Genomic DNA, 17,361 nt, shown 5'->3' with positions numbered 1-17,361 from the left:
GTGTATCTTTGCATTTGTACAGCAAATCAGGTTCCATATCAGTCATTGACATTCTCAGAATATATTGCTCCATGGATCCACCATCTTGGGGTCACGCACTTATCTGTGCTGTGCAGACTACGGGAACACTGAAAGCTGTTAGCCCAACACCACTCACATGATTAAAGTTAGACATGTATTGATGTATTTTGTTGGGCTATAGGTCTGGGGTAAAATTTTCAAAAGTGTGTAAGAGGCATAGGAGCCTAAGTCCCATTTTCAAAAGAGACTTAGGCACTCAGGAGCTTAAGTCTCTTTGAGTTTCAATGGTATTTACGCCCCTGTAACGAGGTTCACTCACTGCTGAGGCACCTCCTTGTGGCTGGGTCTGGGGATTAGCTCTGACTTCCTTACTCTCAGTTCACGCTGTGGCCCTCCAGCCACGTCACTGTACAGTTTTCCCCTTCCAGGGTACCAAAGTCTCACCAGACTAGCTGATCAGGTGCCATTCCAGGCAATCTTTCCATTCAAGACTGTGCTACTTTCCCCACAGCTGGTAGGGGAACCCAGACCCAACCACTATTCCAAGTTCCAGTCCAAGGATCCTACATGAGCAGCCAAGGTCAGCACTGTCTCAAGCCTTGCTGCCGCTTCCCTGGTCTTCTTCCTACGCTGCCCTCTGCAGGCCTCCTTCTCTACCACCTCTCTGGGTAAACCCTTCCCTCAGGATGAGGATCCCAGGGCTTCCGCTCCGCCCAGTTTCCTGCTCTCCTCACTGTGCCCGGAGAGTGACTGCAGACTTTCACACTGCCACCCTTTTCTACTCTCCCTTCCTGGCTTTATAAAAGCCCTGCCTACTCCTGCCAAGGTGGGTTCCATCTTCAATTAGTGCTTGTCCTCCAGCCTAAGTCCTCCCACCCCGCAAGTGCAGTCTATAAGGTTAATTAGCCCATCCAGTACTTCAAAGGTGGTGTGGGTTGAGCACCCTATCACATACTCTCCCCCTCAAGATTGCAATCCTCCGGGGTATGGATGCCTCCTACCCTGCGCGTCTGCCGAAGCTGGGCTCACAGGTCATCCCACTCCTGCTCTAGTTCACCTGCTCAGAGAAGCAGTTTGCCCTTCTGCTGGTACTTTTCCCTCTGGAACTGTAGGTCTTGTACAGCTATTTGTAAAGTCTGCTCCGTGGCTATCAATTTCTCTTGTAGCCTCTTCTCTTGCTCTGCAGACACCTTCAAAACCCTCTCCCTGAGCACCTGAGTTCCCACTGTATACTGACTGGTCTCACTGTCTACCTCACTTCCTTCAGGTGAGTCTTTGCAGGTGCCTTTCTCTCCTCCAGTTCTTTCTCACCCTCTATCATCACTGCCCCTTCAGCTTTCTCTATGACAGTTGCACAAACTGAAGTCTACTAACCCTTTCTTCCAGCCCTTAGTCAGGACCCTGCCCTTCCCTCGGCCATGGTTCTGCTCTTTGTCAGGGCAACTCCCTAATTCCCCAAAGGAAAAACAAGCACAAGCCCTTTTCTTCTCTCTCAACAAGTGGGACGCCTCAGGGCTTTCCTGTCTTCCTGCCTTCAGGGTAGGGCTTCTCGTCTCCATCCCCGAAGGCACATCCACTTTTAATGTATCCCTTCTGATCACAGACATAGCACTACCGTGGCCGGGCTTCTGACCTCCTGGCCCGGAACCTCTTTTCCATTCTCTGCCCCTTTGGCCCCTGCTCGCTTCCTGGAGAATTTTAAGTAAATATTGCTGCTGTTCAGCTAACTTCATCAAATAACCCTGTAGGTTATCTGCGCCTCCCATTATCTTCACTGGTTCTCCAGGGCCTGCGAAAGTAGGGCTCGGATCAGGGGTGCTGGAACAATTTGCATAGTGGGGGTGCTGAGAGCCACTGAACCAAACCATAAACTCTGTATATGATGGAAACCACTTCAAGCCATGGGGTGCAGCAGTACCCCCAGTACCCCTAGTTCCAGCACCTCTGGTTTGGATTCCTCTCTGTTGCCTGTCGGTCCCCTTCAGGGGGCGTGTTTAAATCTGGGGACCAGCTCAGGAGAAAAACAACAAAGAGTCTGGTGGCACCTTAAAGACTAACAGATTTATTTGGGCATAAGCTTTCGTGAGTAAAAACCTCACTTCTTCGGATGCATCCGAAGAAGTGAGGTTTTTACTCACGAAAGCTTATGCCCAAATAAATCTGTTAGTCTTTAAGGTGCCACCAGACTCTTTGTTGTTTTTGTAGATACAGACTAACACGGCTACCCCCTGATACTTGACAGCTCAGGAGAGTATATCTGCCCTCTGCAAAGAAGGCCCCCATACACGGTGGCTGCATAGTCCCTTTTTTCCTGTCCTTTTCCTACTATGGGTCTTCACACTTCCCTTGTCCTCAAGCTTAAGTCTCTCTCCAGATGCAGCCTATGGGTTAATTAGCCCCTTCTGAGCCACCGTATCCCCCTTCAGGGGTGGTGTGAGGAGAACACCCCCTCACAGCTCCTAAGCCACTAAATTGCTTTTGAAAATTGTACACCTCCCCAGAAGCTGTAACTGCCCATAAAATCATCTGGTACCTGCACATGGAGGTTACTTTAAATCAGGCCTTCATGTACTCAATATTCAGTCAAAACAATCTTTGCATTTAGGTCCCTCCTTGGACTACCTATAGTCAGGATTATGTATGAAAAGATGTCATTCTCTCAGTAAGAATTTGCTTAATGTTGTGTAAAAGAGCTGCTAAGGTGGGGGATCACGGGATGTAGTGGGAGGACGGGGACTAAGACACCATCTTCAGTGACAGAAAATGCAGCTAACTATTCCCTAAAACTTCCAAAGGCGGGCACGGTACTTTTAAGGAGGACTACGGTAAGATTCCAATATCTGTCTATTTTCTGCATATCATCATGAAGTCAGTGAGTTTTGGATCAGGCCCTAAATGAATTTTTAAAAAGTAATTTTTACCACACACTATAAATACTGCACTTGTTATTTTCTGGCACTGCCGATGTGGCAATGTTTGCTATTGAGGCACGCTACCCCGCTTGATAGGAACAATGAGTCACACGGATTTCCTGAGGAGTAACTTCCAGAGGCAGAGTGTGAGGTTTCTCGATTCCCAACAATACCAATTAGATGGTCCCCTGACACAAACAAACCTCTAAAAAAAAAAAAAAACTTTCACTAAAATAACTGTATGCCTGCTGGCTGGATTCAAAATAAATCACTGCCTTCTTTAAATAATCCAAACAGAATTCATCTGGGAGTCTGCATAGCAACACTGCTAATGAGCCAGCCTGTCCTATCTAACAACTGTTGATATGTAAGACGTGGCTTCCAGAGAATTCAATGAGATGAGAAGACTGTACCAAATGAAAGCTACAAAGGGGGTTGATTTCATACCACTCCTTAAGGTGAAGTTGATCAGACATGTACAGATTAGAACTGGAAACCAGATTCAGAGGGTAGCTTCCTTTCAAACACTTCCTGACAAAACCATTGCAAACTCTGATGGGCATTTTGTGATTTAAGAACTCAATTTATACTTTTTAGGAATCCTTGCTTTATCAATACAATGCATTGCTTGGTTATTCAGATCTAGTTTAAAAAGCAAATTAAGGTTTCAAAATTGAAACTAGCAGCCTGGGGCTCTCCCTTGATTTGAAAAGAAATGCACATGAGCTCAGATAAGTGATTAAAGAAAATATTTTCTTTATGTTTCATATGGCCCCTCAGGTGCATTCCGTCATGGTGGCCTGCTCCACTGAAGGCAGCACACTTACAGGTGTGGTTAGGGTTCTAAAGATAAAGTAATTTGCTTGATTATGATACCATATTATACTGCTTTGAATGGACAAATAAATGTGGCTGTAAAATATACCACTTATAATATACATAAAAGACCTAATGCAACAAAATCTAACAAGGTGACCGATCCTGTGAAATGCTGAGCTCCCTCAATTCAACAGGAGTGTAGAGTCACAGAACATTGCTGGATCAGGCCCTAGGCAAGTAGAATCATAGAACTGGAAGGGACTTCAAGAGGTCATCTAGTCCAGTCCCCTGCACTCAAGGCAGGACTAAGTATTATCTAGACCATCCGTGACAGGTGTTTGTCCAACCTGCTTTTAAAAATCCCCAATGATGGAGATTCCACCACCTCCCTAGGCAATTTATTCCAGTGCTTAACCACTCTGACAGTTAGGAAGTTTTTCCTGATGTCCAACCTAAACTCTCCTTGCTGCAATTTAAGCCCATTGCTTCTTGTCCTATCCTCAGAGGTTAAGAAAAACAATTTTTCTCCCTCCTCCTTGTAATAACCTTTTATGTACTTGAAAACTGTTATCATGTCCCCCCTCAGTCTTCTCTTCTCCAGACTAAACAAACCCAATTTTTTCAATCTTCCCTCATAGGTCATGTTTTCTAGACCGTTAGTCATTTTTGTTGCTTTTCTCTGGACATTCGCCAGTTTGTCCACATCTTTCCTGAAATGTGGCACCCAGAACTGGACACAATACTCCAGTTGAGGCCTAATCAGCCCGGAGTAGAGCGGAAGAATTACTTCTTGTGTCTTGCTTACAATGCTAATACATCCCAGAATGATGTTTGCTTTTTTTGTAACAGCGTTACACTGTTGACTCATATTTAGCTTGTGATCCACTATGACCCCCAGATCCCTTTCATGAGCATGAGCAAGTATCATGAGCATGAAATTTTACCATGTAAACTTAGAATGAGCATCCTATTGCAACAGTCTGATTAAAATAAATAAGAAGGGGAAGCAACTCCAAATCGGAAGTTAATTAAAACTTACATCCACTTCTCCTTGATCAATTACATAGAAGTTGTCTCCTTCGTCACCTGGAAGCAAAAATATAAATGATGATTGTTTTCATAATGTCTGGTGGATGGTTATACAAATAATTTCCAATCCCCATATTTGATTCTACACATATTTGCACAGGTTTGCAGAGCTGATTATTTAAAGAGAAAATCATGTCCTTAACATCCATGCCTCGTTTCGCTCATGAACAGAAATATCAAGAGTGATTATTTATATTTTTTTCTCAGTTGTATCAGTTTATCCATTTTGATTTATTTAAAACGAAGGCAAACACATTAGAAACTTTGAATACCCTCAGGATACTAAAGTCCTGCTTGACTTGCTCTAAGCTTGCAAGTAAGTTGCCAAGTCTGGTAACTATGGACACAATATAGTGAGGTGCTGAGCACTCTCAACGACCATTGAAAATATTTTCCACCTTTTATTACCCTGTGCCAGAGTCCACCCCCTTTATTCATGCTGAGTAGTACTTTACTCCGTGAGTAGCCCCCATTTAAATCAATGTGTATACTTTTTTATTAGAATAATCTTTATTTATTTAGATTGTGGTAGCACCTAAGAGCCTTAGTCATGGACCAGGACACCATTATGCTAGGTGCCGGATTCTGCAGAATAAGACATTCCCGTGCTCCAAAGAGCTAACAATATAAATAAATACTTAGATACTTCTGGTATAAGATACTGCTGCCTGTGAGCAAAGATGGTAACATCTCTGGCCCTATAATTTTCTGAACATCAGAAAGAGTGGCATAAATTACACAATCTGAGCAAATTTATAAGGATAAAAGTATGGAAATTTACCCTGCTGTATGACTGTTTCTCCGGCAATGTGCATAACGGGGAACATGGCATCAAATATGTCACTATAAAAGAAAATAAACATCCATTGTTGAGTCAAACTTGTTCCTTATTGAGTCACTAGTACTGAAGTCACTCTGCTTTGTTAATCCTTCATTAACAGATTTTGCAAAAAAAAAAGAAAAAGGTTAATTGCAGCAGCACATGGAGTCCCCAGCTGGCAAAACACCAGAAAAGCTAGTTCTGTGGAAGCCATAGTTTAAAACTAAGTCAGACAGTGACTCAACCCACCCATGCTATTTTGAAAGAACTTCCAAAATTTATGTGTACAGACCCATTCTTAAATTAAAGCATTCTACAAACTAGTCAGCTCATGCTTTTTATTCTCTAAGAATTTTCAAAAGACCTCAGTTCCCTTTTAGGCACCGTAAAGTGGTCAGATTTTCAAAACAGCCCAGTGTGTGTCACAATGGAAGCTGTTGGAAGCCCGAAATAGAACCACAGCACCTTTTGAAAATGAGGCTCCATTTTTACCAGCAAAGCCCATTGAACAAAGCAGGATGCATTCGGAAATATAAAGGACTAAATTAAGACAGCATAAGAGCTGGCAAGGGATTATACTTCCAGTGCAGAGGTAAATATATGAAGCCAAATTCTGACTTTAGTTACGCTCAGTGACTTTAGCAGAGTTACTAGTGTGACGAAAATTCGGCCAATGCTATGGAAACACTCAAGCAATACAAGAGCACTGCACTAATTCATCTTTCCCGAACTCTACACAGCACCATGATTTTAAACATATAAGGCACGCTTGTCACTTGCCCTTACAAGTCCAGGCTGGGCAGTAAGGGACATAACCCCCCCTCCACAATCACTTTAGGCTGCCTGCCCATGTTGGAGAGAGAGCAGGCTCCACGGAACCACTGCTTCCCCTCCCCACACAGGTGGAGGATGGGGAGCAAGGACTGGGTAGAGCTTGCACTATTCCCCCCCACCAATTCATCAGTGTAAAGGGCTGAAGGAAACCACTTCCCACCACCAGCATAGGGGAGGAATTGTGACTGGCTTCTCCTGGAGTGGTGCATCAACTTACTGCCCCTCCCACGGAGTGTGACATACACTCTCTGTCTAGCCCATAAAATGGAGCAAATTCCTCTCAATCACAAATAAGTGAAAACAATGAAGAAATTTAAAAGGTTCATCAAAATAGCCAGGAAGTCGGCAACAAACCTGTGGTAGATTTCAATCCCTTATATGGGAAATGCACATTGTAAAATCCCATTATGAGCTTATTTCCTGTCCAACAGTTCCACAGTCCACTCAGATGCAGTTATAGGAAATGTTCACTCATTACTCAAGCAGGGCATATCTTTCCTCCTGAGCAGTCAGTACATTTCCACTGCTAGCTAGATGGTGTGATTAGCATGCAGTCCTGTGTAGGGGGCAATGCAGAACTGCACCACACCTAGGGGAGAACTGGCAGGGACTGTGCCTCTCTCGGAGCTCCCCAATGTGCCCACAGGTGGTGTACTCTCAGTAGCTCTGTCTTATGCTGGGGCCAGGTTGGGATCACGGAGCGTCAACTGGCTCCCTGGGTTACCCCCTCCTGTGTGCCCAGGCAGAGATCTAAGAGCCCACTTCTGCAAGATGTGGAGAGCTCTCACTAGAATTGAAGGCACTTTGTGCTTCAGAAGATCAGGCCCTGAAAGATTATGCCACTAAATGGAGAAATCAGAATGTGGACACAAATAATCAAAAAGAAAATGTGACTGAACAGATTTGGAAACCATTTTTGGACTAAATACAGAGAAATAACCACGCACTATGTCAGCTTTTTAATCTCTTGTTTGAAGGTTGTGTTTTATTTATATCTTAACAACTGACTATACAAATAGTGGCTGATAAATTATGTATAGCACTGCAACCTTCTCCAAAATGGTTTATCAGATTTCTGAACATCTCTTTCTTTTATCAAAAATGTTTTCGAACTCCTAGGTTAAAAACTACTGCTACAAAGATTGTCAAAGAAGTAATGAATTAGATTTTCAGAAATAACTGTTTAGCATTACTAAACTAATACTGCCCTGCTTAAATATACAGGAATACATTGTGTATTTTAACATGATCTTCTCTTTACTAAAGCAAATCTTTGATTTTTTAACAGAAACTTTATAAACACACATAATTGTGGGGTAAATGTTAGCAAGCAAGCAAGCGAGAAAGTCAACAAAACCAATGTTGATATTGATTTGCATTTCCAGATAGCAATATGTGGGTATAACTGATGGACAAATTTAAGTGATCAACCATTATGTGAACGTCACTGAAAATAGTTATTTATATTTCTGGTCCATCATGGAACTGTTGTTCCTAAGGTATATGGAAAGGCTGACATTTTCAAAAATGACTATGATTTTAAGTGTTTCAATTTTTGGATCCCCAATTTAAGACACATTAAATGGACCTGATTTTCAGAAAATGCTGAACATCCACCCTCTGAAAATCAGTCTCCTTTAACACGTCTCAAGTTGGGACCCCCAAAATTGAGGTACACAATACCTCACAAAGCCCTTCTGAAAATCTTGGCCTAATAACCTACCAAACTCATACCTTCATTGCACCAAAACTGACCTTTGATTTAATTTAGGCTACTATGGAATTGATGTTGAAACGATAGATATAATTTATTGATTTTGATTTACAACATACAAAATAGACTAAAATAAAAAGAAAAGTTTCCCTGAGAGAGCATGCCAATTATTTTTTTAAGTTAAAAAGTTTGGTCATGATCTGTTCAAGCTGGCATCTGAAAATACAACACTAATTTTCTATCAATATATATTTTCATGTTCAATATACAATTTCATGCTAGAAAACCTGAGTAGGAGTGATGTGTAGGAAACAAAGCCAGTTTTAAAAAATAGATGGACTAGGAAAACTAGTGGCACTCACTAAAGAGATAATATGGTCAAGGCCCAGATTTTGACCTTCTTCTTTTTGCTACAAAATGTACATGTTATTTTTAGAATGGTTCACAACAGTCCTTTGTCCACGAAAGGCATAAACATAGAAGTGTTATAAACAGCCCTGCCTGTGTAGTAGAATTGTAACAGATGTGTGGAGGGGATATGAATTTTTGTTTCCAAGTTGCTATTATTTATATATATTTAAACATACACACATAAATTCCTCCAAACAAAATTTTTTATTAAAAAAACAGTCTGTGGTTGTTTAAGTGCATACACTGCAGCACAGTAACACAATGATATAAAAAGCTAGGAAATCACTTGCTAAATCTTCACCCAAACTTTGAAACCTACTCCTGAACCATGATTTCATCTTCTCCATATTACAGTCTTTCCCTATCTACTGCTTCTACAGCACACATGACTCCACTCACCACCTCTCCACCAAATGCTGACTCCAACCAAGCTTTTGAATGGTACAGAATGCTGAAGTAGATGGTTAATGTGCATGGGGTAGATTTTTACTCAATGCCTTTGTGTATCAGTGTGTGGTGTGGGAGAATTGCTAACACGGGGTATTACTTGTTTTTAAATGTATCCTTTGTAATGTGTTATTTAGGTGATGGAATCAGGATGTAGGGTTTCAGAGTAGCAGCCGTGTTATGTTTGGGTTTTTCAATTGCTGATATTGGTGGTTGGAGTTATAAGGCTGTCCATAAATCACATAACACATTAGAAGGTAGGTGGGTCCTTAATTTTGCATGTTTGTTTCAGTGTTACAAAGAGTTACAAGGGGCCGGTGGGTCTTGAAAATCTCCAGAAAATGTGTTATGTTATTTATGGACAACCCCTAAGATGGGGGGAGGGAAGAGGGATGCCCAGTGCCTCTGCGTCCAGGCACCTACACCTGAAGGGTTCCTCCACCACTGCTGCCTCAGCTCCCTACACAATATTTCCCTCAAAGCTTCTTAGTTCACTCAACTCTAATGTCAATACTGCTTCTCCTCAGCCTTTTACTCCCCTGTCCCCAGGGGGAAAAACTTTAGGTCTATTCAGTTGATCTTCCACAGTCTCTACTGGCTACCTCTCGAAAAGGTGAGTTCTCGTTGCTATGGCAATTGGAGCCAAAACCAGTGCTCCAATCAAAAGGCTTTGGGGGCAGTTTTTGGCATGGAACCACTGATGCAGATGGGACTCTATGTACTTGAGGCTCCCATTGGCGCTTCAGGGAAAGACTGGCAGGACTCAGTCATCAATGATAAACTCCACAGAGGGTTATGCAGATTTAATTTTTAGTAACTTTGTGATAATATAATCTAAAACAGTAAATGAAATTACAAGCAAAGATTCTGAGCTGCACATAATATAAAACTTGATTATTAACTAGTCCAACAAGGTGAAACTGAGGAATATGTTTAGACCTGAAATCTCTATCTATTCCATCAAAAAATGCCATCTGTCTTGTCTCAGAATATCAAAATTTAAAGGATTTTTTTTAAGGGTTGCAAATATCAAAGACTCACGGCAAGTGTTAACATGTCGAGGATTTCCATAAAGCATACAAGAGGATTGCAAACAACTGAAGTCAGATCTGAGACCAAAGGGCCTGATTACTCTGTTGGCTTCCACCTTATATAAGTATTTACACCTGTACAAGGTGGGTCAATTTCACTGCTGCTGTACTGAGCAAAATTCCACTGAAGTCTTTGGAGCTGCACCCGTTTACACCCGCAGAGAATTTGGCCCAGCGAATGCCAGGTGGGTATAACACACTACACCATTTTGATTTGGTAGTCTTTCCCATCCGCCGGCCCAGGTGTAACGCACAACACAAGGTGAAAGGCAATAGGCAGGAAGGCCTAAGAGATTTTCTATATAATGAAAAAAAAATGGTAAAAATAAATAATCTCATTTGCTGTTGCAATGAGGTTATTTTGAATCAACAGAGAAAGTGAGAAAGGGGAAAAAAAGCAATGTCTACTGTAGGTAACGCAATTCTGGCAATAGACAATTGAGAACAAGCTTGTTAAAGCCAAGTGAGAGAACAGGATTTCAAAATCAGACATGGCAATGGCTATACAAGGAAACTATGGAACAAAATTTATCAGTTTCAAAATCAGATTTGTTTTCAGCCCTTACTATGGTGAGTAGATCACACAAAAGGAAGATGGAGATAGAACAAATGTATACATGGTAGAGAATCCATGACACAAATGGAAAACCCTTATTATACCTTCAGGTATTGTCAGACTTCAATCAGAATTATTTCATTGTGCAGGCAAACAGAAAACATTCAGTGTGCTATACATACTTTCTCTTCCTTTATCACGTTACCAAAAAATCAATATGGTTGAGGGTAGGTTTGAAAAAATATTAAGCTGATCTGGCATAGTTCCATAAAAACTCTGCAACACTCGCTCAGCATAATACTTGTAAAAACCAGTATCACTTCTTACCCAGTTGTGTTGAGCCTCCTTGTTTTCATGTACACCTCTACCCCGATATAACGCGACCCGATATAACACAAATTTGGATATAACGTGGTAAAGCAGTGTTCCGGAGGGGTGGGGCTACGCACTCCGGTGGATCAAAGCAAGTTTGATATAACACAGTTTCACCTATAACACGGTAAGATTTTTTTGGCTCCCGAGGACAGCGTTATATCGAAGTAGAGGTGTACTAAGAGTTGAGCAAACATGTTCCATGGGAACCCTGCATTTCAAATTCTTTGTTTAGTCCTATTCTGTTATATCCAAGTACTATAGTAGGTTTTTTGTCTTATTTTATTTTTTCATTTGTAAGACAGAGTTCTGAGCTCATCTCATTAATGTTCATACAGTGCAGACTTGGACAGTGTTTTACAAGCAAATAAAATGTGAAGGTTCCTGCCCTGTGCAGCAAACCACCTAAATATAAGGCTTCGTTCTATTCTTTAATTATTCTTGTTTATCTTCTTGCACCCTCAGATTTTACAGGCATTCACCAGTTTCTGCCATTTATTTTAGTCTTGTGCTGATCTGTTCAGGCTTCAGTGTTGTGCTGATCTGTTGTGATGATTTAGTTGGTGTCGGTCCTGCTTTGAGCAGGGGGTTGGACTAGATGACCTCCCGAGGTCTCTTCCAACCCTAATATTTTATGATCTGTTCAGTGCTGCAGCTATGTCGGTTTCAGGATATTAAAGAGACAAGGTGGGTGAGGTAAAACCGTTTATTGGCACAATTTCTGTTGGTGAGAGAGATAAGCTTTTGAGCTACACAGAGCTCTTCTTCAGGTCTGGAAAAGTACAAAGGGGTGGTCCACACTAACCCCCCAGTTCGAACTAAGATACGCAATTTCAGCTACGTGAATAACGTAGTTGAAGTCGAAGTATCTTAGTTCGAACTACAAGGTACTTACCGCGGGTCCACACGTGGCAGGCAGGCTCCCCCATCAACTCTGCGTACTCCTCTCGCGGAGCAGGAGTACCGGTGTCGATGGCGAGCACTTCGGGATCAATTTATTGTGTCTTGACAAGATGCGATAAATCGATCCCAGAAGATCGATTGCTTACCGCCGAACCCGGAGGTAAGTATAGACGTACCCTAAGAGTTGTCACAAGTAAATACAAGATGCAACAGATCGTTTAAGATAAGTAGTTAGCACGTATTCTAAGGGATCATTTAAGGTGAAGTGGCCCTGGGGTTGCCAATTTTGGTTGGACACATTCCTGGAGGTTTCATCATTTGACATAATCTTTAATTCAAGATTAATCTTTAATTCCAACTCTCCAGGACAATCCTGGAGAGTTGGCAACCCTAACTAGCTAGTTAACATCCATATAGTCATAGGACAAAAAGGGAGGGTTAGTTTACAGACTGTTGTAATAAGCCATAAATCCAGTGTCTTTATTAAGACCATGATTTTTAGTGTCTAGTAGAGTTATGAATTTAAATTCCCAGGCTCATCTTTCCAAAGTGTTGTGCAGGTTTCCTTTGAGGATGAGAACTGATAGGTCAGATAAAGAGTGACCACACTCTAGAGATGGAGGTTATATACTGTAAGAATGCACTACAGCTTCATTTTGGCTGCAGGCATACAGTACTGGATCTTTTATTTAGAGAAGGCTCCAAATACATTTTTATTAGATGCACAGAAGGACATTGTAACAAAGTCAAAGCCAATGTTGGTATGCATCGGCATTCTATAAGTATCCCGGGGACATGTTATCGGAATGAAAAATCATATAGTTTAGGCAAAGTAGGCCAAATTCATCTCTAGTGTAACTAGAATGAGGTCAATAGATTTGAGTCAACCAAAGATAAATATAGTCCTATGCGCTGTATATGAGTATATGGGATTTGTTTTTTTATGATCTAACCATCATCATGCGTTTACTACTTTCCTTGTTTCTTTATCAAACACGCTTAGAAACGATGCTTGCTAGTATAATAAAAGCAAAATATTTAGAATGAATCTCTAATAGAAAATTGCTTTAAAACTATGATGGAACAGCAATATAAAAACATTATAGCATCCTAAAAGCAAATCTTTTTTATATTTATTTAATATAAAACAAGGTTCCACCAACGGTAAATGGCAACCATAAAAAGTTACCATATTTAAGCATCTTATTCTTCATGTACTTTTAAGCATACTTACTCTTTAATTCCAAGCTCCCTCTTCTGGACTATTCCAACTAAGTATGAAGAGTTACTATATAATGTTTTCACCCCTCAGCCAATCAGATATAGTTCAATACTCAGATGGTAGGCTAACACTCTTTATAAGTGACATATCTGAAGATGGTCATTTGCGATTTGCCAGTTTCATTTTGTTACTGTGCTTGGAATTCTTTGAAAATATTTTAGAGTATGTTGGGATTTCAAATATTCCCAAAATTTTTCAATTTAATATTAAGTACAAAATGCACTACTAGCCAGTTGCATGGGCTAAATATCCTACATGTTAAGAAAGTAATAGGAACCTTGCACATTATTTTAAATAACTATTTAAATAAATTACAATTTACACACAAACAAATACTGTACTATGTGCATTAGCTTTGTACTTATTGTTCAGGATATGCGGATACAGACTAACACGGCTGCTACTCTGAAACCTGTCATTATGCAAGGCACTGCATTTAGCTGTATGGAGTGGAAATCCACCAACTTCATAAAAAAACTCATGCAGATACAGACAGACATCATCTTCCTTTCCAAATGCAAACAGATGGACATCATACCAAAAGGACTAAAGGTAAAAAATCCATTACAATCTACATATCACACAGACTATGCTGAGAGACTGTGTCACACATACTCTAAGGCTTGGTCTACACTCACCCCCCAAATCGAACTAAGGTACGCAACTTCAGCTACGTGAATAACGTAGCTGAAGTTCGAAGTACCTTAGTTCGATCTTACCTCGGTCCACACGCGGCAGGCAGGCTCCCCCGTCGACTCCGCGGTACTCCTCTCGTGTAGCTGGAGTACCGCAGTCGACGGCGAGCACTTCCGGGTTCGACTTATCGCGTCCAGACAAGACGCGATAAGTCGAACCCAGAACTTCGATTGCCAGCCGCCAAACTAGCGGCTGGGTGTAGACATACCCAAAGAAACTGTGAAACCTCCTGATCAGCATCCTATACAGCAAACAGGGAAAGATTAAGACTGAGATCTCAAAACTGGATACGCTCATAAAAAAACAACCTTCCATACAAACTTCCTCATGGATAGACTTTACAAAAACTAGACAAGCCATTTACAACACCAACTTTGCCTCTCTACAAAGGAAAAGGACACTAAACTATCTAAACTGCTACATGCCACAAGCAGCCACAACAGTAGTTCCCTTAACCCACCCAACAATATTGTTAATCTTTCCAGCTATACTCTTAGCCCAGCAGAAGCGTCTGTCCTATCTCGGGGCCTCTCCTTTTGTCCCTCCAGACCCATGAACATGATACAGTTCTGTGGTGACCTAGAATCCTACTTTCGACGTCTCCAACTCAAAGAATATTTCCAACATACCTCTGAACAGCATACTAACCCACGGAATCCTCCATACCAGCACTACAAAAAAAAGGATTCTGCATGGACTCCTCCGGATGGTTGAAACAACAGACTGGACTTCAATATAGATTGCTTCCGTCAACGTGCAGAGGCTGAAATTGTGGAAAAGCAACATCATTTGCCCCATAACCTCACCCATGCTGAACACAACACCATCTACAGCCTCAGGAACAACTCTGACACCATAATCAAAAAGGCTGACAAAGGAGGTGCTGTCGTCATCATGAATAAATTGGAATATGACCAAGAGGCTGCTAGACAGCTCTCTAACACCACATTCTACAGGCCATTATCCTCTGATCCCACTGAGGATTACCTAAAGAAACTACACCATCTGCTAAAAAAACTCCCTGACAAAGCACAGGAACAAATCTGTACAGACACATGCCTAGAACCCCGACCAGGGGTATTCTATTTGCTACCCAAGACCATAAACCTGGATATCCTGGACGCCCCATCATCTCAGGCACTGGCGCCCTAACATCAGGATTGTCTGGCTATGTGGACTTTCTCCTCAGGCCCTATGCTACCAGCACTCCCAGCTATCTTCGAGACACCACTGACTTCCTGAGGAAACTACAATCCATCGGTGATCTTCCAGAAAACACTATCCTGGCCACTATGGATGTAGAAGCCCTCTACACCAATATTCCACAAAAAGATGGACTACAAGCTATCAGGAACAGTATCCCCGATAATGTCACAGCTAACCTGGTGGCTGAACTTTATGACTTTGTCCTCACCCACAACTATTTCACATTTGGGGACAATATATACCTTCAAGTCAGCGGCACTGCTATGGGTACCCGCATGGCCCCACAGTATGCCAACATTTTTATGGCTGACTTAGAACAACGCTTCCTTAGCTCTCGTCTCCTAACGCCCCTACTCTACTTGCGCTACATTGATGACATCTTCATCATCTGGACCCATGGAAAAGAATGGGTCACCTGCACATCCTTGAGGAATTCCACCATGATTTCAATAATTTCCATCCCACCATCAACCTCAGCCTAGACCAATCCACACAATCGATCCATTTCCTGGACACTACTGTGCTAATAAGCGATGGTCACATAAATACCACCCTATACCGGAAACCTACTGACCGCTATACTTACCTACATGCCTCCAGCTTCCATCCAGGACACACCACACGATCCATTGTCTACAGCCAAGCTCTAAGATACAACCGCATTTGCTCCAATCCCTCAGACAGCGACAAGCACCTACAAGATCTCTATCAAGCATTCTTAAAACTACAATACCCACCTGCTGAAATGAAAAAACAGATTGACAGAGCCAGACAAGTACCCAGAAGTCACCTCCTACAAGACAGGCCCAACAAAGAAAATAACACCACTAGCTGTCACCTTCAGCCCCCAACTAAAACCTCTCCAGATCTACAACCTATCCTGAAAGATGATCCCTCATTCTCACAGATCTTGAGAGACAGACCTGTCCTCGCTTACAGACAACCCCCCAACCTGAAGCAAATACTCACCAGCAACCACACACCACTGAACAAAAACACTGACCCAGGAACCTATCCTTGCAACAAAGCCTGATGCCAATTCTGGCCACATATCTATTCAAGTGACATCATCATAGGATCTAATCACATCAGCCATACCATCAGGGGCTCGTTCACCTGCACATCTACCAATGTGATATATGCTATCATGTGCCAGCAATGCCCCTCTGCCATGTACATTGGCCAAACCGGACAGTCTCTATGCGAAAGAATTAATGGACACAAATCTGACATCAGGAATCATAACATTCAAAAACCAGTAGGAGAACACTTTAACCTGTCTGGTCACTCAATGACAGACCTACAGGTGGCAATTTTGCAACAGAAAAGCTTCAAAAACAGACTCCAACGAGAAACTGCTGAGCTTGAATTGATATGCAAACTAGATACAATCAACTTAGGCTTGAATAGAGACTGGGAATGGCTGAGCCATTACAAACATTGAATCTATCTCCCCATGTAAGTATTCTCACACTTCTTATCAAACTATCTGTACAGGGCTATCTTGATTATCACTTTAAAAGTTTTTTTCTCTTACTTAATTGGCCTCTCAGAGTTGGTAAGACAACTCCCACCTTTTTATGCTCTCTGTATGTGTAAATATGTCTCCTCAATATATGTTCCATTCTATGCATCCGAAGAAGTGGGCTGTAGCCCACGAAAGCTTATGCTCTAATAAATTTGTTAGTCTGTAAGGTGCCACAAGTACTCCTGTTTTTTTTTCTTAGTACATATAAGTAGATCCCCCTCAACCCCTGCTAATGTTTTCAGTTAGCACTTTATTAACATTTGAGGTGAAAGTTTAGATGAAATTGTTTAATGAGACAGACAAATTACATAGAAAATAAATGATTTTTGTTTGCCAGCCGGATATTTCTATGAATATTAAAGATGAATAAACAATTGATAGAGAATTCACTCTAAGACTTTAACCTGTTTTTCTACTCATGGTATGTGGGTGAACAAACTGCAATTGGTACAGATCTATTTATACTCACTCGGAAACATTGTTTACAATTTTTTTTTTACTCTGTGGATTTGTCACAAACATTCAATATGCGGTATTCAAAATTTGAGTTATGTTTGTTAACTGTGATCATTCAGATGAATCACATGGTATTGCTTCCATCTCCTGATTGCTTGAATGTAACTCCCATAATCAGGAGGACGGTTTGAACAAGCCACCAGA

At 41.5% G+C, this 17,361-nt stretch overlaps 1 protein-coding gene across 1 annotated transcript in view; it reads right to left on the bottom strand.

Annotated features, from left to right (window-relative positions):
• Positions 1–17,361, bottom strand: part of PRKAR1B (protein kinase cAMP-dependent type I regulatory subunit beta) — a 125,473-nt gene that overhangs the window by 54,131 nt on the left and 53,981 nt on the right. The window contains exons 5-6 of the mRNA XM_034783739.1: positions 5,623–5,684; positions 4,792–4,838 (exon numbers count right to left, since the gene is read on the bottom strand). Of these exons, the coding sequence (XP_034639630.1) occupies positions 4,792–4,838; positions 5,623–5,684 (109 nt within the window). The remainder of the gene's footprint in view (positions 1–4,791; positions 4,839–5,622; positions 5,685–17,361) is intronic.

Source organism: Trachemys scripta, chromosome 10 (genome assembly GCF_013100865.1).
Source record: "Trachemys scripta elegans isolate TJP31775 chromosome 10, CAS_Tse_1.0, whole genome shotgun sequence".
NCBI lineage: Eukaryota > Metazoa > Chordata > Testudines > Emydidae > Trachemys > Trachemys scripta.
The sequence above is the reverse complement of the archived record's forward strand: the minus strand, read 5'-3'. Positions and strand labels throughout refer to the sequence as shown.